This window comes from Dendrobates tinctorius, unplaced genomic scaffold (genome assembly GCF_039654945.1).
Source record: "Dendrobates tinctorius isolate UK_male_01 unplaced genomic scaffold, ASM3965494v1 ptg000090l, whole genome shotgun sequence".
Taxonomy (NCBI): domain Eukaryota; kingdom Metazoa; phylum Chordata; class Amphibia; order Anura; family Dendrobatidae; genus Dendrobates; species Dendrobates tinctorius.
This window is the reverse complement of record NW_027361758.1, coordinates 6,588,033-6,612,970: the sequence shown is the minus strand read 5'-3', so window position 1 is coordinate 6,612,970 and position 24,938 is coordinate 6,588,033. Positions and strand designations below refer to the sequence as shown.

Sequence of the window (24,938 nt, the reverse complement as noted above, 5' to 3'; positions counted from 1 at the left end):
TTTATATAAAACCACGCCCTCTAGAAATGAATCAATGGTAATAAAAGTATTCTCAAAGACCCCCATAAAAAGATTAGCATAAGTTGGCGCGACCCGTGATCCCATAGCGGTGCCTCTGATCTGATGATAAAAATCCCCCAGAAAAGTAAAAAAGTTATTATGTAAAATAAAATCCATCCCATTAAAAATAAAATCCTTTTGAGGGTCAGACAATCGACTGTCAGTAAGTAGAAATTTTTTAAAACAGCTCAAACCCAGTTGGTGATCAATATTGGAATACAAAGCAGATACATCAAGTGAAATAAAAACATAAGAATTTTTCCAAGGTATATTGTTAGTTAGGTTGATCAATTGTGTAGAATCCTTTAAAAAACTGGGGAGCTGTAGGACATGAGGCTGCATGATTCTATCTATATAAAATGATAAATTGCTGGTGAGAGAGTCAATACCAGAAATAATAGGTCTTCCTGGTGGATTAATGGTACTGTTGTGTATTTTGGGTAAATGGTACAGGAAAGGAGTAGAGGGGTTCTTAACTGTTAAAAACTTCCTTTCATGTGTAGGTGCAGGTGTAGCCTTTGCAGTAATATTGCTCATAATACTTTCATCTTTTCACATCCATTCACCTCAGAAAAATTCACCATCACTAATCACCTGTCCTGTGTGTCTGCCTTTGTTATTTATGTTATCCTGTGTCCTTGTCCTAAATTGTATGTTGGGAGAACCACACAACCCCTTCATTGTAGAATGAACTCACATAGACACAACACTAAAATTGGATACCAACAACATGGTCTGTCACGATACTTTGATTCATTTCACCAAAGAGATTTTTCTAAAGCCATCATTTTTCCTTTAGAACACATCCCTGAACACGTTTCCAATAGAACCCAAGCATTAAACAGAAAAGAGGTCTATTGGATCTATAAATTGAAGACAATTGGCTCCTATGGCCTCAATATTATCAATGATGCTTTCATTTGATTTCATCCTTATTGTGATTTTCATACACTTTTATTACATTTTACCCAATTTTATGCTTTTTTTTTTTTTCCTCATGTCCGATTTTGATTTTCCCTCTACAAAATAAAATGAAAAGACTATTTCTTTACAAAAATACCATTTGAAGTTTTTTTTTGAATTTTGATTCCTATAAAATAAATTGACAAATAATTCCTTTAATTTTCTTCAAACCACTTCTGTTTATTCTAATGGTTCAGTGGACTAATACCTCGTACTTTACAACCTGTACTTGCACTATATTAGTCAGGTTCTAATACCACTTCAAGTTATTTTGCTGGATTTTGATTTTTATAAAACAAATAATTTCTAAAAAATTTTTCTTAAACCACTTCAGCTAAATCCAATGGTTTAGTGGGCTAGTACCTGGTACTTGCACTTTACAGCATACATCTGCACTTCATGAGCCAGGTTCTAATACTCCTTGAGGTCTCCCCCCTCCCCCCCCCCCCTTTTTTTTTTCTTCATTAACCTTAGTCACTTTTTTCCCCGTGACCCATAGCACTCTGTTCTACTTTTATTTTTGCATAATTTTATACTTTTTCTTATTTTAATACACTTTTACTGTAGTGTTTTTATGTTTGTAATAAAATTTCATTGTTTTTGTTTTTTTTTTTTTTACCTTTGTTGATGTCATTTAACCCTGCATTGGCGCCAATTTTTTTTTTTTTTTTTCTCTCTATAAGAATGTTTCATTGTCTTTCAATGTAATCTGCCCTGATGAAGTGAGCCAGTAGGCTCAGGAAACGCGTTGGCTGAATAAAGAACTTTTGTACTCCACCAGAAGCAAGCGCAGTCCTCATTGCACTTTCACGCCGTTTTTGCAAATTTGTCCTAGGACCCTGTGCAGACTTGCTGCTGCTTCTCATGCGTTCATTGGTGTTGTGACTTTCTCACAACCCCAATAAGTGAGCACCTTCCTTTTTCTCTGTTAATGTGTTTTTTGATACGGATTTTACACAGTGGATGCGCCCTGTATTTTTCCTTTCTATTCATGTAGGGTTGTAGCATTCCAATTCTTCTAATCTGTGCTGGGCAGCTCAAGGACACGTAGGTCTCCAAAACAACCATTTTAAAGTGTAAAATGTCTGACTATTAAAACCGGCAAGGTGTAAAAAAATTGTGCCATTTCAGATTACTTATTCCACAAGACTGGTGTTTAATGTGCTAAAGATCACTGTACCCTCTGTGTATCACATGATCATCTGTTCTATTTCTCACCCATTTGGGCTGTTGTGGAACATCCAATGTTTCTGTGTTATCCACGGTTAACAACCAAAACAAATTGAATTTTTGCACTCCCAGTAAAATCTCATTGAATACATTGGGGGACATGTCTCACCCAGCTTTAACTTTTTGTATTCATTCAGGAGTCAGTTCTAGTAACCTTGGGTGTCATCTTTACCCTGATTCGGGGCTTGTTGATTCCTGTGTTGTTGTTTTTTTGTGTTTTTTTTACTTGTTATAGGCAGAGAGTATAGCCCATCACTCAAAGCCAATGCAGTCTTATGTTCCTAAATTTACTGAATGAGAGATTTTACAAAGAGTGAAAAGCAAAAAAATCAAATTTTCTGTTTGTGTGAGTGTCTGGCTCATTTATTATATTATTGTTTTTAGCCTCGGGATCCTGCTCATATTGACATGAAAAGAAAAGCATTTAGAGACTCCTGTGCGGAATCCGGCAACCAGAATTACCAGCAACGTTATCATGTTGAGGAAGTAGCAGAGAGGTTTGGAAAGTTTAAGCCTGGGAATATTAGGTAGGTTATTGGTATTCACAGTTAAAAAGGATTAAACATTTTCTAATTACTTAATTGTGTGGTATGAGAAGATCATGGAAAATTTGCAGTTCAGAGAATTTCTCTTTACTGAACTTTATTTCAACCAGTAAAGATAATTTGAGTATGAGGATCCAATTACAGTTAGGTCCAGAAACATTTGTACAGTGACACAAGCTTTGGTATTTTGGCTTTTTACCAAAGCATTTGAGATATAGTTTTATATAAATAAAGGGGTTGTTGACAAGTAGGACAACCCCTTCTCAATCTGGTTTTATTTTGACTGGGAAAAACACTCAAACTCACCGCCCATGCCGGCTCTGTTCCAGCAATGTCTGCACTCGTGTTCTCGCGACTCACGTGAGGTGTTTACATCACATGAGCCCTACGCCACTCAGTGAAGTACAGTCTCTCCGCCTTTCGACGACTGAGTAATTGACAGGAAGTGAGCGGCAGCTGCAGTTCTAACTTCCTGGCAATTGCTTAACCTTTAAGTTAGAGCTGCGGCTGCTGCTCGCTTGCTGTCACTTACCCAATCTTTGGGAGATGGTGAGAGAGAAATCGGTGCTGACTGGGAACAGGGCTCACATATCAACCGTGCGAGTGCTGACAGTGTTTATTTTGTCAGGCATACACTCAGATTGAGAAGGGGTCGTCCTAGTAGTGGAGAAAACTCTTAAGTATTGACTTAAAATGCAGACTTGGTTATAGGGCTCACTCTTATGAGCGTAAATCACAGCCAAGTGCTATTCGATGATTTATCGGATAGCACTCTGACCAAGGTTATAATATGGGGCAGTGCAGATCTGCCATTTAATTTCTGATATTGATTCTGCATGAGAAAAAAATGTCAGCATTCTGTGAGTGGCTTCAGAATTCCGATTACGTGCACCCATTTACGTCTATGGGTGTGTTTTTAAAACATCGGATTGCACGCTGATGTAATCCATGTGCAGTCCGATTTACATGGCTACAGACCATGAAGAAGATGGAGAAATATAGGTTGTATCCTGACTTAAAAAAAAAAAATGTGCCTAAGCACTAACACGCAGGTAGTTAGTTGGTAAGAGTAGCCAGTAGCAACTACCTAACCTCTCCTGCCGGAGATTCAGCTCCTCCCTGTCAACACAGCAGCAATTTCTCTTCCTGTTGAAAGGGCAGGACTACTGGTGTCATGCGTATTGACGGCCAGCTTTCACCAATTAAGCAGAGGAGAGACAGCTGTCAATCAGCATGACACCAGTAGTCCTGTCCCGTCAACAGGAAAAAAAACTGCAGCTCTGACGTGAAGTCAGCTGAAATGTGGCTGCTCTGTGCTGGCGGATAACTGCGCTGGCCACGACAGTCAGGTAGCAACTACCTGCCTGTTATTGCTTAGGAACATTGAATAGGTACATTTTTATTTAAAGTGCTGGATATCCCACTTAAATTCTCCATCTTCTCCACATCTGTTCTGCAATTCTCTTATGCAATAGAATCGGATCACTTTATGATGACACTTGGCTCAAACTCTGAGGTGACGTAAAAACACTTCACAACATCCACCAAAGTGAAGAACACTCTCCAGAAAGTGGGTGTTTCAGTAACTAAATTTACCATAAAGAGAAGACCTCATGAGAGCAAATACAAAGGGTTTACAACAAGGTGCAAACCGTGACTCAGCCTTTAAAATAAAAAATCTAGTTTAGACTTTGACAAAAAAAAAATCTAAAGTTAGGTTAAAAAAATTCTTTGGATATAGGAAACTTAGATCAACCTGTTCCAGAATGATGGTAACCGTGAAGTATGAATAATCTTGGTACGGCTCATGATCCAAAGTACACCACATCCTCCTTAAAGCATGGTGGAGGCCGTGTGATGGCATGTGCATTCATGGCTTCTCCTAGCACTGGGTCACTACTGTTTATTGATGTGATTGAAGACCGAAGCAGCCGGATAAACCCAGGATTTTTCTTTAAGGAAAAGGAGTGGAAACTTCTGCAATGGCTTGGTTAAGGGCCAGCTCTCAGACCCATCAAGCATGCATTTCACATGCTTAAGACAAAACACGTAAGGCAGAGAGACCCACAAACAAGCGACAAGTGTAGTCGGCTGTAGTAAAGCCCTGGCAAAGCAACGATTGCCTGAAGTCTGGAAGCCATGGACATTATCAGTCACTGCTTGCAAAAAAATCTCTACAAAGTGTTAACATGAACATTTAATTTATGGTAAAGTTAATTTGTTCAATTACTTTTGAGCCACTGAAATGACAAATTTGTAGAAAAATTGTTGAAATTCCTAAACGTTAAATAGTTAAATTTTCTACTCAGGATGAACTAGTTTACGCATATTTAGCTCCATTTATGTTGGCTTTGGAAAAGGTCTGCAGACTGACCACAGTACTCAGACGTAGCTACTGTTGGTCTTCTGACCTCAACTCACAGCCTTCTATATGCCTATGATGTTATCAGTTCAAGTCATGAGACCAGGTCAGGGTACACATTGCAGTTTATATACAGACATCTGAATCCAGCCTTATATGGAGCACTCAGTTACTGAACCATAATTGGTGTGATGGTGTGCTCATATGCCAGTGTCAGCAGCACATCCCCGTTTAAACAAGGTGATGTACTGCAGACCAGGCATGTTTTTAACTTCTACCTAATGTGTGATGTATGTTACAAGTCTGGTGTAAGTATATGGAGCTGAGTGAGCTATACACCAAGCACCTCCCTCTAACAGTGATTGCTGTTTGACTGTTTAGGTGGTGCTGTCAGTCTCACAGCAGAATTTAACTGGTGCAGCCATATGGCGTTCATCGCCATCGCTTACACAATTGTTACTTTATTTTTAATTACCGTACTTCATGACGATTTCAACAAAATTTTCAGTTTCTCTCAAGCTTCTACTCTGCGCCATCGACAAAACAGAATAGTCACAGGACTTCAACAATGGCTACACGATCTTCCTGTATTTAAGGAAAAAATATATATTTTATTTATTCATTTTTTTTTAAATCTTATTTTGTTTGCTTTTTCCCCAAAACCATTATTTATGTATAGTGAGGAGCTGCAAGAGGCGCTTGGAATTTCTGACAGACATCTTCCTCCATTTATATATCGCATGCGACAACTAGGTTACCCTCCAGGTTGGCTGAAAGATGCTGAGCTGGAGAATTCCGGGCTCGCGCTTTATGATGGAAAGGGTATGCAATCATCGAAGCTATGCAAATACTTTGTTTTATGGATGGTGTGAAATTGATCTTTGAAACAACATGTTTTGCTTTGTAGATTCCAGTGATGGTGACATTGTAGAAGAGGCAATGCCAAAGAAAAATCAAGTATCTTACGATGTATCTAAATTAATCAGCTTTCCAGGATTTAACACGCAGGCTCATCCTGGAGTTTCAGATGTCAGTATTTTTTTTTCCCTCTCAAATATATATTAAACAGCTAAGCATGTAGGCAATATATATGAACGTTTAAAATCCACATGAGGAAAAAAATGCTGGGATGTAAAGGCAGGCGCTAGTAGTGTGCTGTATGACTGTGTTGGAGAGGAGAGAAGACTAATAATATGCAGATTAAAAAAAAGTAAATCTGCTTATTTTCTCTCCATTCCAACACCAGTCACAGCAAACTACTAACGCCTGCCTTTACATCCCAGCATATTTTAACTCATGTGGATTTTCAACGTTCACATAAACTGCTCAGCAGGTCCATCAATGTATGTAGGTTGTTTCTATAGTATGTGAATGAGCTGCATGAGTTTGTGGCAGTAACGAATGATTGTTGTATCTATTGCACTATTGATTCTGTAGTGCTGTGCATGAGGAGGGGTTAAATGCAAAGCACAAGTCGAAATTACAATGAACAAACAATAGTGACAGACAGGAACGGAGGGGTGAGGGACAAATCCTTGTGGGCTTACATTTTACAGGTAAGGCCTCTTTCACTCTTCAGTTTTTTGCATCAGTCATAATCCACCAAAAGGACGGATGGTGGATTCGTTGTAGTACTGATGACAACGGATGTCACCTGTCCGTTTTTTTGACGGATCCGACAAATGAAGAATTTTAAAGGAATCGCAGCCTGGAAAAGGAGAGAGAGCGAGAGAGAGCGCGAGCGTGATGGATGCAACGGACGGCAATCCGCCAATAATGGAAGTCAATGGGGGAAAAAAAGGATCCTCAAAAAAAAATTGCGGATCCGTTTTTTCAAAACCTGGCGGATTGTGACTGTAAAAAACTGAAGTGTGAAAGAGGCCTAAACCGTAGCAATTGGGGAAGCTGGTTTTAGCGCTGTCATCAGTATTGCTTCTTTCCAGGCTTTTGAGTATATCATATAGGCATTCCACTGCTTAAAGCGCCAGTCTAGAGGTTTGTTTTTTTTTCAGTGGAGGAGTAGTGCTGCTGATGTATAATCCCTGCACCTAACATACACGCCACTTGCTGTCTTCAGCTGTTGCCAGTGCTGCTCCGATCTTGCTCCCCCATCTTATGACCGCAATTTCTGACTAAGCGCAAGTCAGAAGTAATGGTCGCAAGTTCTCAATGCAAGTCTATGAAAGCCATAATGAGGCTCTCATTTGCATTGAAAAGTGACCTTCAGCTCAGTCCAGCAAACACTGGAGTGACCCTGCAGGTCCCAAACAGTTGAAGACCATTGGGAGTGGTGCAGGAGATGTCAGGTAAGTATAAGATGAAGTGCATTTGTAGTACCGCTCCAGGTCTGCAATAAAAACACAAGCGCTGATGTCGTGCTACCCATGTGGATAGTCTATTTCTTTCTTTAAAGAAAGGCAGTATACAACATATAAACTGGATTAAGCTCCTTTTTCAGAGCCAAAACCTTGTTTTTAACATGAAGAAATGTACAAGATATTTGTTACCTTTTATGAAGGTCCTAGGTCACGGCTGAAAACTGGTTGGTTAATTTTTAAGTTGTTTTAAGTTTATCTTTAAATAAAGTATATGCAGAATGGCCTGGAAAGAAGTAATATACTGATGATGGCACCATAAACCAGAGTCGCCCATTTGCTGCTACTTATCTGTGATTTTCCAAAAGACGGTGCCACCTTCATTTGAAAGTCTCGGCCAAAGGAGAAAGACAGTAGTTTTCCAAGAATATTTTGTACTATGCTTATTAGCAAAGCACTCCATTTTCCGGCGTATAAGACAACCAGGCGTATAAGACGACCCCCCCAACTTTTCCAGCTAAAATAGAAAATGTTCTCAAAAGTCGGGGGTCTTCTTATATGCCATGTGTCATCTTATATGCCGGGTGCGGGGGAGTGGTCCCAATTACAAAGGGAGGGTGTACGTTGAGTTATCCCCCTTTTACCTCATTGGTGGCAGCGGTGCTGTCTGCGGGTCTCTATGCTGGGGGTCGGCGGCGGCTCCTCTTTGTCCAGCATGGGGGCGCTGTGCTAGGGGCGGCTGCGGAGGCTCTGTCCAGCGTCGGGGCTCCTCCGGCATTTCCCCAATGCCCGGAGGCCAAGGCAGCTCCATTGCTGCGATGCAGTGGCCTCCCTGAAAATGGCCTCCTGTGGCCATTTTCCCGGAGGCCACCACATCGCAGCAATGAAGTTGCCTGGGCCTCTGGGCTTTGGGGAAATGCTGGAGGAGCCCTGACGCTGGACAGAGCCGCCACCCCCCCAGCACTGCGCCCCCACGCTGGACGAAGAGGAGCCGCCGCACTGCTGAAGGAGGCGCCGCCGCATTGCTGCCACCAATGAGGTAAAAGGGGGATGATAACACGACTTACACCCTGTCTTGTTCATCGGGACCACTCCCCCCATATGCACTCGGCGTATAAGCAGCTTTTCAGGGGTTAAAAAGTTGTCTTATACGCCGGAAAATACGGTACATACCAAAAAAATGCCATTAGTATTCATACTATCTCCTTATGAGGAAACCTTTTTTGTCTGCTTTTCTTTTATGTAGTAATTGATTGCAGACACCTTTGATTTGTTAAGGTGTGTTTCCAGGTCACCACCTGACAGCACACTAGAGGACGTCCTTCTCATCCGTAGTGGACAGGAAACCACGAGCGTTTAAAAGGTTCCTCCCCTTCCCATCCCTCAGTTTTTTCCTGTCCCAGTGCGGATAGGAACGACGAGAGAAATATCCGGCCGTTCCATGCAGATGGTCAGGATCGGGGGGCCCAGCCTTTCCCTTCCTACCTGGGGAAATCTGCAGCTGACACCCGACAGAGGGTCGCTTGGGGGCTCTCGACTCTGGATGTCACCACCGCCAGACCACCGCTGGGGATTCCACCGGCCAAAAAGCGGTCCACCGACAGAAGATTACTGCGCCTTTCCCCTTTTTTTTTCTTTTCCCGGAGGAGCTGCTATGCTCAGAGGCAGAGGCGCGCAACAGCAGGCGCGCGTCACAAACCGGGGGCGCCCCATTGGAGGAGAACGCGCAGGCCAGGATGCGCGTCACTTCCGGCGGGAGCCGGGCGCATCATGGGATGCGTCACTTCCGGCCGCGTCACCACTAAGGCACCTCTGGCGGCGACCGCCCGTTACCACAGACCGCTGCGGTATAGACCCACCAGGGAGGTGGGCAGGCGTCCGGAGGACTGGATAGGCAGCGCAACAGAGGCAGTATGCAGGCTCTGCTCTAGAGGGGCCAGGCGAGGGGCCCATCACTGCTTACAGGTCTGTAGCTCCACAGTGGTCAGCAGACAGCGGCGGTTTCCATCGCTACCAGGAAGATGGAGGACTAGGCTAAGACTGAGGCAGGAGCAGAGAGCCAGGGTCACGTGAGTAACCTCTAAAGAGGTCACTGCAGAGACCCGTAAAGAGAGACCCCACCGAACCCGTATTTTATATATTCTAGGGGGGAACCTCCACCTCTGAGAGAAAGGAGCCTAAGCGGAAGGATAAGAAGTGTCCGGTTTGCTCTAAGAAGCTAAAGGACACGTGGCAAAAGACCCTCTGTGAGGTATGTGCAAAGCGTATAGTGGGGGAGGAGCAGGCTACTTTCATGATAATCAGAAAAGAAGTACAGGCCTCGGTATCCGGCCTAGCCACTTCCCAGACCCCACAGGCGAACCCCCAGTTGTCCAGGAAAAGACAGAGGGATATGTCATCTGAAGACATTCTGTCCGATTCAGACGCAGAGGAGGAGATCAGGGAGCACCCAAAAAGCGGAAGAAAATACCTGTTTTCGTCTGGGGATCAGACGAACTATTGGGGGCGGTGCGGCAGACTATGCAGATTGAGGAACCCCCTCCTTCCCTCTCAATACAGGACGAAATGTTCGGAGGATTACGCTCTGACTTCGATGGTCTTCCCAGTAAACACCCACATACGGGCAATGATACTGGAGTAGTGCGAGGAGGCAGAGAAAAGGTTAACTATTCCCAGAGACTTTAGGTTGCGTCTGCTGTTCAACCCTGAGGAGGTCAAAGTCTGGGAGGAGGTCCCCAAAATAGACATCCCGTAGCAAAGGTATCAAAGAAGACGGCAATTCCTTTCGAGGGTTCCTCAAGCTTGAAGGAACCCCTAGATCGGAAAGCAGACGGGCTCTTAAAAAGGCCCTGGGAAAGCTCAGCAGCGGTCATAAAAACGAATATAGCCCCGACATCGGTAGCACGCTCCATGCATCTATGGATAGATGACCTGGAGGAGCATCTGTCAGAACCCCGAGGGAAACCATCCTGAAGTCCCTCCCCTTAAGTTAACTTTTTGGCCGACGCCTCGGCAGAATCTGTTAGTTTCACGGCCAGAAGCCAGTCCTTGTCCAAAACAGCCAGAAGGGCTATCTGGCTTAAGAGTTGGACAGGCGACATGCAGTCAAAAAATAAACTTTGCTCAATTCCCTTCTCGGGGGGCAGGGTCTTCGGGCCCGTGTTCGATGACATTTTGGAGAAAGCATCAGATGAAAAAAAGGGGTTCCAAGAAGAGAAGCGTAAAAGATACCAGCCCTTTCGTAGACCCCGTTACAACTAGAGAACGGACTACAGGGGGAAAGGGAAGTCGGGTCGATGGAGCTACCCCAAAGGAGGCGAGGGTAGAAATAGGAACAGAGATAACATCTTTTCCGGCCCAGGGTCCAGCTCCCGGAAGAAATGACGCCACCAGAGTAGGGGTGCGATTGCTCAAATTCACAGGAGAATGGCAGAAAGTCACCCCCAGCCCATGGGTGTTACAGGTCATCTCTCAGGGGTACAAAATAGAATTCAACTCTCTGCCCCCGAACAGATTTTTAGTGACCAGTTCGCGACTCAGTTCAGCTTCCCCTATGTGGTTGGACATTCAAAATCTAGACATGAAAGTGGTTACACCAGTTCCCGCCCAGGAGGAAAGCAGAGGACACTACTCGAGCCTCTTCGCAATAAAAAAAACCCTCGGGGGAAACCCGAACCATAATAAACCTCAAACCCCTAAACAAATGGGCAACTTGCAGACTCTTCAAAATGGAATCGATAAAATCCACGATTCCACTTCTGGGGAAGGGGGTGGTAATGTGCACGTTAGATCTAAAGAACGCATATTACCATGTCCCTATCCACCCGGATCACCAAAAGTACCTCAGGTTCGCAGTCGAAAGGGACGGCACGATATAACACTATCAGTTTCGCTGCCTACCCTTCGGCCTAACATCAGCCCTGAGGGTCTTCACAAAAGTAATGAAAGAGGTAGTGGCCTACCTAAGAGCCCGAAATATCACAGTGGTCCCGTATCTAGACGACTTTCTAATTATAGCCGATTCAGCAACCCAACTCAGGATCGACTATCAGTCCTCAATCTCCATGTTGCAGAGTTTAGGATGGATCATAAATTGGTCAAAGTCAGATCTCATACCCAAGCCCAGAATAAAATTCTTGGGGGTCATGCCAGACTCAGAAAGAAGGATGTCTTATCTACCAGCCGAAAAGCAGACCTCGATGCCGAAGATTCGTCAATTCTCAAAAGAATCGGGTATCGATCAGGGACGCAATGAGAGTCCTGGGGCTGATGACTTCATACATTTCCTGTTAGATGGAGTCAGTTCCACTCCCGCGACCTACAACACAGTCCTAGTGTCCTGGGACAGAAGACAGACCTCACTGGACAGCAAAATGCTGTTAACCCCCCCGAGCCAGAAGATCGCTACTGTGGTGGACCATTCTGAGAAACCTAAAAAAGGGTGTCACATGGGTTCAGTCCCCGGAGGTTGTAGTGACAACGGATGCAAATCTATCCGACTGGGGCGGACACGTCGCAGGATGGTACTACCAGGGGCGATGGAGTCCGGAGGACAGCAAAAGGTCCTCCAATGTCAGAGAATTACTTGCGGTCTGGAAAGTACTGCTCGTCGCCGGGTCTCACGTGAAGAACAAACACGTCAAAATTCTGTCAGACAACACCACAACAGTGGCCTTTCTCTGTCACCAGGGTGGACCAAGACATCCAACACTTCAGGCCTTAGCAGATCAGATTTTCAGATTGGCAGAGGAGGTCCTCTCAATCTCGGCCGTGCATCTGGAGGTCTCCCGAAACCAGATCGCGGACTTCCTCTGCAGAGGAGGATAACTGCAACGGACTGGGAGCTCAACGACGAAGTGTTCAGCAGCCTGTGCGACCGTTGGGGACAACCAACGGTAGGCCTGTTCGCGGACAAAGGGAACGCAAAACTCAGGACCTTCTACTCCCTGAACCCCTTGGGAAATCCGTCAGGAATAGATGCTCTATCACAATCCTGGAGCAGGGGCCTGTTGTACGCCTTCCCGCCCCTAGCCCTCATTCCACGAGTCCTCAGGAAAATCTGCGAGGACAGAGCCAGCGTCATATTGGTGGTCCCCTACTGGCCAAAAAGAAGTTGGTTTCCCCTACTTAGGAAGTTAGCGGACGAGGAACCCTTTCTCCTGCCAAGAAGAGAAGACCTCCATCAGGGTCCGGTCCTACATCAAAGACCGGAGGCTTTCCAGTTGTCAGCCTGGATCCTGAGCGGCAGGTCCTAAGAGCAAAGGGTCTCTCGGACGAATTCATTTCTACCCTACAAGCAAGTAGAAAACCCGTGACCGCGGCAATATGTAACAAAATCTGGAAAAAGTTCTGCAGCTTTTGTGGCGAGGCGACAGTCGGAACTGACCAGCCCAACATTCCGAAAATACACGACTTCTTGCAGGAAGGGTTCAGAAAGGGCCTTAGACCCAGCACTCAGAGTGCAGATAGCAGCCTTGCGCGTGTTCTATGACATAGCCCTATCATCACACCCGTGGGTAGCCCGGTTCTCGAGAGCGGTGCAAAGACTTTAACCCTTAATTTTGAAGAGCATACCACCTTGGGACCTTAACCTAGTCCTCAATACGCTGTGCAAACAGCCATATCAGCTAGGGGCAGAGATAAAAATTGGTAATCTCTCTCTCAAAACAGCCTTTTTAGTGGTAGTCACCTCAGCCAAGAGGTTAGGAGAACTGCAGGCTTTATCGACCCAAGATCCCTATTTACAGGTGTTTAGTGACCGCTTAGTCCTAAGACTCGACCCAGCCTTCCTACCCAAAGCTATCTCAAACTCCAACATGAATCAGGAGGTAGTACTCCCTTCTTTTTTCCAGTCTCCCAAGAATAGCAGGGAAAAAGCCTACCATAACTTGGATGTAAGGGAAACTGTACTCGGGTATCTGGACGTAACTAGACCCTGGAGGCAGGACAGCAATCTCTTCGTCCAATACAGAGGCCCTAACAGGGGGAAGAAGGCGTCAAAATCAACAATAGCAAGGTGGATTAGATCCATTATTAGCATAGCTTATAGATCACAGGGCCGGAGAACCTTAGAATCCACTCAACCAGGGCCATGGCCGCATCATGGGCAGAAAGGGGGGGAGCCTCGGCAGAGCAGATCTGCAGGGTGGCATCTTGGACCAGTCTTCGTACTTTCTCCAAACACTACAAACTAGACATAGCATCCACACAGCTTGCATTTGGGAGAAAGGTGCTCCATGCAGTAGTCCCGCCATAGGACTAATATACTTCGGTACTACTCCAGTGTGCTGTCAGGTGGTGACCTGGAAAACTGTAATTAGACCTACCGGTAATTGTGTTTCCAGGAATCCATCCTGACAGCACTGTTAGATCCCTCCAGATAATACTTTCCATACAACTGTGATGTAACGTGTATGAAGAATGTTGGTTTAAATAAAGTCTGTTTGCATCCATCCAGATGTTACTTTGTGAAATCACTGAGGGATGGGAAGGGGAGGATCCTTTTAAACTCATGGTTTCCTGTCCCACTACGGATGAGAAGGACGTCCTCCAGTGTGCTGTCAGGATGGATTCCTGGAAACACAATTACCGGTAGGTCTAATTACTGGTTTTTCATGTTATAACTTTTAAAAATCTGGTCTTATGTATTTTTAATGACACTTTTTAAAAAAAAAAAATAAATATTTTGGTTTGATTAACTGTTCTTAGTTTTGTTTTTTTTTTTGTTTTTTTTTTTGCTTATTCTTTTCGAACACCCCTAGGACTGGAGAAATTTTGGGTCAATCCCAATGCAGCCAGACCAGCAGAAAGAAGTGTTGGCAAATTACTTGTGTTCCAATTTCCCTGATGTAAGTATCTATTGGAATGCATTTGCATATGGCTGCTTAAATGTTAAACCCCTTGGTGACAGCCAGTTTTGACCTCAAGCCAAATTTTATCATTCTGACCAATGTCATCTTAGTGATTATAACTCTGAGACGCTTCAATGGACCCCACTGATTCTAATAGTTTTTTTTTTTTGTGACGTGTTGCACTTAATGATAGTAGTAAAATTTCTTCTATATGACTTGCGTACTATATGTGAAAGAATTTGAAATTTGGCGAAAATTTTGAAAATTTTGCAAACTTTGAATTCTTATGCTCTTAACTCGGTTATGTCACACAATTTTGTGTGGATCCCCTATTTAGTTGATATTTCCCACATGTCTCCTTTACATCAGCACAACTTTTGAGGCAAAATTACTTTTTGGTTAGGAAGTTATAAGGATTAAAAGTTGACCAACAAATTCTCATTTTTACAACAAAATTTACAAAACTATTTTTTTTTATGGAACCACATTACATTTGAAGTGACTTTGAGGGGTCTATATGACAGAAAATACCCCAAAGTGACATCATTCTAAAAAATGCACCCCTAAAAGTGCTCAAAACCATATTCAAGAAATTTATTAACCCTTCACGTACTTCAAACAAAAGTAGCGCTAAAAAAAATTACTTCAGAGCCAAATATTTTTATTTTCACAAGAGCAAAAAGAGAAAATAGGGCACAAAATTTGGCTCCATTTGGAAGAGATTGTCATATTTGCAGAGACCGTGTCGTTCAAGAGCAACAGAAATCCCCCCATAAATGTCTTTTTTATAAATTGTACCCTCTAATCTATTTATCTAGAGAGGTAGTGAGTAGATTGATACCACCGTTTTTTATGCAGTTGATGTAACACAAGTTTGAAAACTTTTTTCACTGTCTTTTATGATTTTTTTTTTTTTGTACGTTCTTAGGAACACACCTCAGATTTTATTGCACTAGTTTTTCTGTGTTCAAAAGTACATTTAATATGGCACCAATGTGAGTTCTGGACACACAGCGGTGCCTATAATAGATGGCACACCATTTGGTCTTTAGGGTAAAATTAAAGGAATTTCAGGACCCATTCAAAACTTGGACACATTGAGCAAACAAATTATTCTAGGAATTATTACTCGGAGGGAAGCATGCCCTTAAAAACACATTTGCTGATTATAAATTTTGGTCTTGCTAACAAAACAGTTGTCACAATTCTGTATATTATAACGTGAAGAATAAACAGTACTGCAATGAAGGGTAAAATGCTGCCAACTATGTGGCAAACCTGAGTTTGTTCCAAAGATGAAAGCACACCAGCAGGGCTAGAATGACAGTCTCAGTGACTGGTTGTACAATGTCAGCTTAGCTCCATCAATCCCTATATGAGAGACGAATGTGCCAATAGACGTGGTGCACCATAGCAGTCTCCAGCCCGCCAAGGTAGGAACAGCTATATACACAAAACAAGCAATCCCCTATAGAATCCGTAAAGTATTGTCTGGTACCAGAGGTTCGGCAAGGACCATATGGTAAAGTCCATAGTGTATAAGTACGGAACTTCCTCATTATTGGAGATTCTCCAATAAAATGATCATGCTCGTATCACCAATATAAATATATAAGTAATATACTGTGTTTTTTTTGGACTATAAGACGAACCTAGGTTTTAGAAGAGGAAATTAGAAAAAAAAACTTGGTCAATTCTGTACTAATATCCCCTATCCTGGTATATATCTCCCCCATCCTGCTATGCATGGCCCCCCTCATCCTGGTATGCATAGCCTCAATCAGAAAAACATTAAAAAAAAACATTATACTTTTGCCTTCAGCCTGTTTCACACATCAGTTTGTTTTTTTTTGTCAGTTAAAATCCGCTAAAATGGCGGACAACGGATCCGTTCCTGTACTGACCACAACGTTTGGCACCGGACCGTTGTTTTAACGGCTCCGTCGAAGGAAGAATTTTAAAGGAACCGCTGCCTGAGAGAATTTGTTTTCAGCCGCCAGAACAGGGTTTAGGGTTAAATTTGAGGCCGAGGTAAATCCTCCAGGCATGCGCAATGTAAAATGCGGATCCTGCCGCTCGAAAAAACGTTGCATTGTCCGTCCAGGCATGTCGGCGGACGCCAAAATTTTTGCGGATCCGCAAAAAAACGGATCCAACGGATGGCCATCCGTCAAGATCCGCTGGTAATATAACTCAATGGGGGAAAAAAAGGATCCGCCAAGCAAAATGGCGGATCCGTGTTTTTTTTGTTTTTTTTTTTTGCAAAACGGCGGATTTTGACTGATGGGGAAAAACGGATGTGTGAAACGGGCCTTCCCTGCGCTCCCTTGCAACGTCCTGTTCCGATGTCCGCTGCGGATTTATGCTTGTAAGCAGCACATGGCAGTGATGTCATGCGCTGCTTACAAGCTGAGAACAGCTGCCGCAATACTCGCTGCTCCCTACGCCGGGACTGTGGGCGTGTGGAGCAGTAAATGCTCACTGATCTTTTTTTTTTATTTTTTTATTTTTTTTTTTAAAGTAATTTTTATTGAGATTTTCAATACAAAAAGGAAAAAACAGAAAAACAACCCACAATAGAGGTATATACGCCTCTACCCCATTCTTCCCTCCCCCGCCAGTTTACAATCCCCATACAAACAATATTTTAATGGTAAAATGGTTCAGCTGATTACATATAGTGCTGCTCCCAGAATTGTTACAATAGTACAATGGAAAATCACAAAAACAGGTTGTTATACCGGTAAGTCTCAGTTAAAGAGCTACATATCTGAAGTCTCCCCATTATATGCCAGATCAAATTACCACATAATCTCTGTCAAAGTCAAATCTTGTTCCAACTTTATATCTTCGTATTATGATAGACCCAACCTGAACCTGGTCAGCTCTCTCATGCAAGACCAGACTGATCAATCCAGCATGCCCATATTTTTTCAAATTTGGGAATAGAATTTCTCTTGCGATATATATACCATTTTCTAAATTAACTAGCCAGTTAATTTTGTTTACATATTCTGCAATTGTGGGGGTTTGGTGGGAGATCCAGTACTGGGCTATTAATTTCCTGGCCATAAAAAGCATTCTTGACACAGCTAACTTCCCAACCTCTTCTGTTGGCAAGTCTTCTATATGTCCTAGCTGTTCTGCTCAGCTCAACCGAATATACTCTATTAATTATCCCTATTACTCCTCTCCAGAACACTTTAAGGTTTGGACACGACCATAACGTGTGCAGTAGGGAGGCTGTGTCCATTCGACATCTTGGGCAAAGAGCATCGGGCCTAACTCCAATATCGAATAAAAACTTGGGAGTGCGATAAACTTGATGAATTACATATACATGTGACGATGGGCTTCTCCCAGCGAGAGTCCAGGAACTTTCTAATATTTCTGACCATAAATTGTCCTCAATAGGGCCAATATTTCACTCCCACCTCTCCTTCGCACGCACAGGCTGATTCAGAAGCACCAAATGTAGCATGTCCCAGCATAAATGAGAAATCAACCAAGCTGTTCCTGTGGATTTTTCAATCCGCTGTATAATCTTATTCTGTGATATGGTTTTTCCTGCAATGAGGCTTTCTGCTTGGTACGCATGTCTAAGTTGTAAATACTTCTGAATTCTGAATCCTAAATTCCATACATAAATAAGTAAAATCTCTAATTCTATCTCCAATATATGTTCAAATCTGCGTATCCCTCTTCGGGCCCAACTCTCAAAGCCCTCCAAGTGGCTGAGACTAGAAAGGGAAGGGGTATTCCATATAGAAGTATACTGAGACGCCCCATAAATATCTGCATTTTTTAACTTTCTCCCATAATTTGTGTATTAACAGCAGAGTAGGGAATCCATGTGTTTTTGTGCCAAAACCCCCCGACTCCAACACTTCGTACAGACTGAGTCGAAGTATTGTTGCAAAAGTTGACGCTGAGCTCCCCCTCCCCCTGGATCATCCCAACCGCGTATGTGTTTGTAACTGTGCTGCCGTGTAGTAAACCCATGGGTTAGGGACAGCCAATCCCCCATTGCACTTCTCTTTTTGCAGAGTTTCCAATCTGATCCATGGAGGTCTTTTACCCCATATTAGCTCTCTAAATAATGCGTTTATCTTATGGAAAAATCTCTGCGGAATCCATTGTGTTGAATTGTGTAGCATATATAGTAATTGAGGCATCCAAATCATTTTGACTAGGTTAGTTCGTCCCACCACCGATAAAGGCAAACGTAACCAGATATCTTTTTTTAAGCTTAAACCTAAAAAGAATGGGGAGGAGATTGAGGCTCTCATAATCACTGACCCGTGAGGTAATCTTTATCCCCAAATATTTAAATTGTGAGACCACCCGTAAGCCTGATAAATCATAATTGGATGTATTAGCTGTATTATCCAGCGGTAGAAGTGCTGATTTGCCCCAATTGATCCTCAACCCTGAATATTGCCCAAATTCCTGAATTACCCTCATGGCCTCTGGCAGCACATGAGATGCATTATACCAAGGAAATAAATGAATCCCCCAGCCCAAATTTATGTAGTACAGCCCAGAGAAATTCCCATTCTATAGAATCAAAGGCCTTAGCGGCATCAAGAGAGCATACCACTCTATCTCCCGAGTTGTCGGCCGGTGATTGTATATTAAGAAATAACCGTCGAATGTTCACCGCTGTTGATCTGGAGGGCATAAATCCAGATTGATCTGTACGGATCAGGGAAGATATCACTCTGTTCAGTCTGGTGGACAATACTTTGGCAATAATTTTAACATCTGTAGGCAATATGGAGATAGGGTCTGTAAGAATCAGGCGATAAAGGATCTTTGTCTGGTTTAAGGATAGCTACAACAAGAGCCTCCTGCATTGATGGGGGTAAAGAGCCAGTCCCAGCTGCCCCCTGGAAGGTCCTAAGGAGCTGGGGAAGTAAGATATCTTCAAACTTTTTATAGATTTCCGCAGGTATGCCATCCAAACCCAGTGATTTATTATTGGGCATAGAGGCAACCGCGTCTTGTAATTCTTCCAACTGTAATGGACTATTTAAATAGATCCTGTCCGTGTCTGAAAGTGTGGGCAGTGAGATACCTTCTATGTATGACATTATTTGTTCTTTATTATACTGTGGCTTAGAGCTGTAAAGCTCTTTATAAAATTCTGGGAAAATTGTCAAAATTTTGTCTGGACAATTAACTAGTATTCCATTTTGATCCCTGAGTGCTCCAATAAATGAATTCCCCCTCTGTGCCCTAGAAATTACTGCCAAGAGGTGGTCTGCCTTCTCCCCTTCAAAAAATCTGTGCTGTGAAAGTTATCTCTTGGTATTAGCTCTTTAATGTGAGAGTCAAACGCCTTCTGTGCCTCCTTCCACTCCATCAAATCTCGTGATTCCCCTGTAGATATGCATTTATGCTCTGTCGCCTGGACACGCTCCCCAAGAAATACTCCAAACTGATTAGACTTAGTCTTGGATCTGCTAACCCCCTGAATTAAAATCCCCCCCTCAAACAGGCTTTCATGGCATCCCATATCATATTAAGCGATACCTCTCCAGTTCCATTTTCCAGAAAATAGTGTTTGAGGGCAAGTGAGATCGGCTCGGTCTCCAATCTGTAACCAGAATGGGTTGAACGACCACAAAGTATGAGAGAGACTCAAACCCGGTAAGAGGTTAAGACTAGTTAGTATGGGAGAGTGATCAGCTAGTACTCTGGGTAAGTATACAATTTTATCCATCATGTGCAATATTTCTTGCAAACCCAGAACCCAGTCTATTCTAGATAAAGTATTATGCGTTTTGGAATAGCACGAGAACTGTCTAGACTTTGGATATTTAATTCTCCAGAGATCTAACAATAAGGGTTCCGCCACCGTCTCCCCAAATCTAGAAATAGGGTTATGTTCTAAGCTTGCATCCGTATTGTGTTTATCCAAGTATGGGTGAATGATATTATTAAAATCCCCCATGCACCGCACCGGGACCCCACGATTTTTTTTCCAATAATATCAGCTATAATATTCATGACCATATTGTTGAAAGGGGGAGGGATATATACTGTGATCAATAACAATTCCTTATTAAAAACTTTACAATGAATACATACGGTACATATCTACCCTCTTGGTCTATTGTAGATGCAATCAATACAAAAGGGATAGATCTTTGAACCAAAATACTGACTCCTCTAGAATAACCCGTATATGTTGAGTGATACCCATAACTCATCCATGCACAAGTCATGAATGATATTTTATCTTGTTCCAGATAAATCTCCTGTAGGCATACGATTGCAGGAAATGGGTCTAATATAATCCATGACTGCCGCCCTTTTAGTAGCATCCCCCAGACGGCGAACATTCCATGATTGAAAGTTGATTTTGCCCGTCATTACAGTGAGTCAAATGGTGTAAGCAAATATGACTATCAGATGAATCCCAATCTGTCTTTGTAGTGGATTAATTTCAATAAAACTGGCCGAGGGGGAGCTCTTGGTGAGTGGGGTTTGGTAGGAACCCTATGGGCTCGTTCCACAGCATAAAGAGGGGACAGGACTTCGGCACCAAAAATTTGGTGAATCCATTTCTCTAAGAATTCAGTCGAATTAGTTCCTTCTGTTTTCTATGGCACCCAGATGACTCTTAAATTATTTCTTCTTAGCCTGTTTTCCAGGTCATCTGCCTTGTTAAACAGAACTGACAGCTGCTGCTCGTGTCTACGGGAAACTTGTGATATCTGTGGCATTTTATCTTCAAGGTCACTAATAGGATCGTTAACTTTCTGCAGGCCCTGCCTCATGCCAGAAATTTCCTCTTTAATTTGTCCCATTTGAGAGCTGAGGGATAACATGACTGTGCCTAATTTACAGCAGTTAGGATGTCCTTCAGTGTAGGCTCTGTACTCTGTTGGAATGTGGCTGGGATTGCAGGATTGTCCTGTGTGCAGGAATGCGGTGGATGGGAGCCAGCACTACTCTCCCCCCCCATTCTCCCTAATGGCGTCTTGGGAGTTAATCTGTGTGGAGTCTGATTTCTCTTGCAGCTGTTTATATGGGGCCTGGAAGCTCCCCTCTGCTCCCCTGGCGTACTCTGCCAGCATCTCCGCTGCATGTAAGGCTGCCACCCTCCCTATCTGAGTACCTGGAGTGGATGCCGCGACGCCATCTTGGAAATCTCCTTTTCCCTTACGTCCCTCCGGACAGCACCATGGAGGACATCCTTCCTTGCCCTATAGTGGGACAGGATCAGAGAGAGGTTAAAAGGCCCCTCCCACCTCCACCCTCCAGTGTTTTTCCTGTCCCGGCAGGGGACGGTTGTATGAGAGGTTGCTCTTAGAGCGAAGATAGCCTGTGGACATTTATTGCTTTCCATTCCCCTGGCAGGTGGTCTGTGGCTGATTCCTCTCTGGGAGAGGTCCCTCAGCCGTCATTCGTTGTACCAGACGGGATTGGGGGTCTCAGCCCTCTCTTCCCCGCTGTCAAGTGGACCGTGGCTGACACCTCTTGGAGAAGTTCCTCAGCCAGCCTGCATGATGGGCTCAGGGGGATCGTGCGGCGCGTCCAATCCTTCCCCCTGTCAAGGGGCCCAGGGCCGACACTCCCCAGTGGGGAGTCCCTCTGCCCCAGAGACCAGTCGAGCGGACGTGCTCCTGGGTTGAGCCGCTCCTCCCGGTGTGAGGCTCTCGGCTCGGACGCCGGCCGGCAAAACATGGCTAATTCCGGAAAACATGCAGTGGAGAAGGCCGCCGCGCCTCCGGCAACGTCAGCATAAGGTCGGCGTGCGTTCCACGGAAGAACGCGGAAGTGCAGAACGAGACAGGCAACAGCCTAGTTTCTTGGATCTCGTGGGGCACAGGAAAGGAAATCACTGGCAGTAATACAACATTCCTGACCGAACGCCACTTCCCTCCATGGTAGGCTCTCGGCGTTACCAGCTCCCCCTGTCTTTCTAGCAGGTGTGGAGCCAGCACAGGTGAGTGCACGCTGGAATGTTGTGTTCAGGGCCTGGCCTCTGGGTTAATACTAGCCTCATGCCTTGGTGCCAAAGCTGGGCCTAGAGCCTCATGTGCTGAGATATGCTCCACATATAAGCAGCTAGGCCTTGGACCTCTAGGCTATAGTAAGGCCATTTGTCCAAGCTACATCACATAATGGGACCTCAGTTAGTTGCAGACCAGGTCTGCACAGAGCCTTATGGCTGGACACATGGTGGAATGCAACACAGGGTCTCCAGGGAGTCTGCTCTCCACCTGAGTCTCATTAATTAGCTCCTTCAGGTGGAGCTGGTCTGACAATTGAGATATACTATTCAGAGCGAAGGTTTATCCGGATCTCTGATTGCTCTCTTGGAGGTAGCTGGGGACCTGGCCTCTTGTTTGGCACCTTCAAGCAGGGCCGTAATCTGTGCATCATATTACATCATAGGGGCATCGTTTTGTCTCTGTGCATCGTATCGCCGCTGAACATCGTATCGCTGTGCACGATATATGGCCGCTGTGCACGATATATGGCCGCTGTGCACGATATATGGCCGCTGTGCACGATATATGGCCGCTGTGCACGATACACGGCCGCTGGGCACGATACACGGCCGCTGGGCACGATACACGGCCGCTGGGCACGATACACGGCCACTGGGCACGATACACGGCCGCTGGGCACGATATACTGCTGCCGTGCACGATATGTTGCCGCCGTGCACCATACGACCGCCGTGCGCCATACTGCCTCTGTGCATCATACTGCCTCTGTGCATCATTGTGCCTCATATTGCATCATTGTGCCTCATATTGCATCACTGTGCCTCATATTGCATCATTGTGCCTCATATTGCATCACTGTGCCTCATATTGCATCACTGTGCCTCATATTGCATCACTGTGCCTCATATTGCATCACTGTGCCTCATATTGCATCGCTGTGCCTCATATTGCATCGCTGTGCCTCATATTGCATCGCTGTGCCTCATATTGCATCGCTGTGCATCATATTGCATCGCTGTGCATCATATTGCATCACTGTGCATCATATTGCATCACTGTGCATCATATTGCATCATTGTGCATCATATTGTATCATTGTGCATCACTGTGCATCATATTGCATCATTGTGCATCATATTGTATAATTGTGCATCATATTGCATCACTGTGCATCATATTGCATCACTGTGCATCATATTGTATCACTGTGCATCATATTGTATCACTGTGCATCATATTGTATCACTGTGAATCATATTGCATCATTGTGCATCATATTGCATCACTGTGCATCATATTGTATAATTGTGCATCATATTGCATCACTGTGCATCATATTGCATCACTGTGCATCATATTGCATCATTGTGCATCATATTGTATCATTGTGCATCATATTGCATCACTGTGCATCATATTGCATCATTGTGCATCATATTGTATAATTGTGCATCATATTGCATCACTGTGCATCATATTGCATCACTGTGCATCATATTGCATCACTGTGCATCATATTGTATCACTGTGCATCATATTGCATCACTGTGCATCATATTGCATCACTGTGAATCATATTGCATCACTGTGCATCATATTGCATCACTGTGCATCATATTGCATCACTGTGCATCATATTGCATCACTGTGCATCATATTGCATCACTGTGCATCATATTGTATCACTGTGCATCATATTGTATCACTGTGCATCATATTGTATCACTGTGCATCATATTGTATCACTGTGCATCATATTGTATCACTGTGCATCATATTGTATCACTGTGCATCATATTGTATCACTGTGCATCATATTGTATCACTGTGCATCATATTGTATCACTGTGCATCATATTGCATCACTGTGCTTCATATTGCACCAGTGTGCCTCATATTGCATCATTGCGCTTCAGGTTGCATCATTGTGCTTCATAGTACCTCTGTGCATCATATGGTGTCATAGTACTTTGGTACATCATACGTCATCATATGGCTTCATAGTGCCTTTGTACATCATGTGGCTTCATAGTTCCCTTGTGCATCAGACTGCATCAGGGGGCTGCATAGTGCCTCTGTTCACCATGCGGCATCATGGGACCTCTGTGCAGCGTATTCCACTATGTGGCTTCATAGTGCCTTTGTGCTGCAACATAGAGCTCTATAGTGTCTGTGCGTCATACTGCATCATATAGCTTCATAGTCCCTTGGTGCATCATATTGCATCATAAGCCTTCATAGTGGCTCTATGCATCATATTGCTTCATAGCGCCCCATAGCGTCTTGGCACATCATATTGCGTCATGGCGCTTCTGTACAGCATAAGGCTTCTGTGCATCATATGGCGTCATAAGGCTTTGGTACCCCTGCGCCTCAGGGGGTCATTTATGGGTCCTAATACCTCTGTGCTTCATAATACCTCGGGTGCTGTGGCTTTGGGCCTCTGGCTTAGACCTTCTGACTTGGGCATTTTTGTGGGCCACACCTTGTATGGTTGGCCTACCACTTCACATTTTGTCTCAGGCCCCAACTCTGGTCTTTGTGTTTCGGGCCTAGACCCAGTTTCGGTTGCTTCATTCTTGGCAGCTGGACTTAGCCAGACGAACAGTTATGCTTGAATTGGCCTAGTAACTTAGCATTTCTTC

General features: G+C 44.0%; 1 protein-coding gene across 3 annotated transcripts in view; it reads left to right on the top strand.

Annotated features, from left to right (window-relative positions):
• LOC141098345 (zinc finger CCHC domain-containing protein 8-like) overlaps positions 1-24,938 on the top strand; it is a 211,407-nt gene that overhangs the window by 143,748 nt on the left and 42,721 nt on the right. For all 3 annotated transcript variants that reach the window (XM_073586033.1, XM_073586031.1, XM_073586032.1), the window contains 4 exons: positions 2,638-2,780; positions 5,840-5,982; positions 6,068-6,189; positions 14,237-14,323. In XM_073586033.1, coding sequence (XP_073442134.1) covers positions 2,638-2,780; positions 5,840-5,982; positions 6,068-6,189; positions 14,237-14,323 — 495 coding nt within the window. The remainder of the gene's footprint in view (positions 1-2,637; positions 2,781-5,839; positions 5,983-6,067; positions 6,190-14,236; positions 14,324-24,938) is intronic.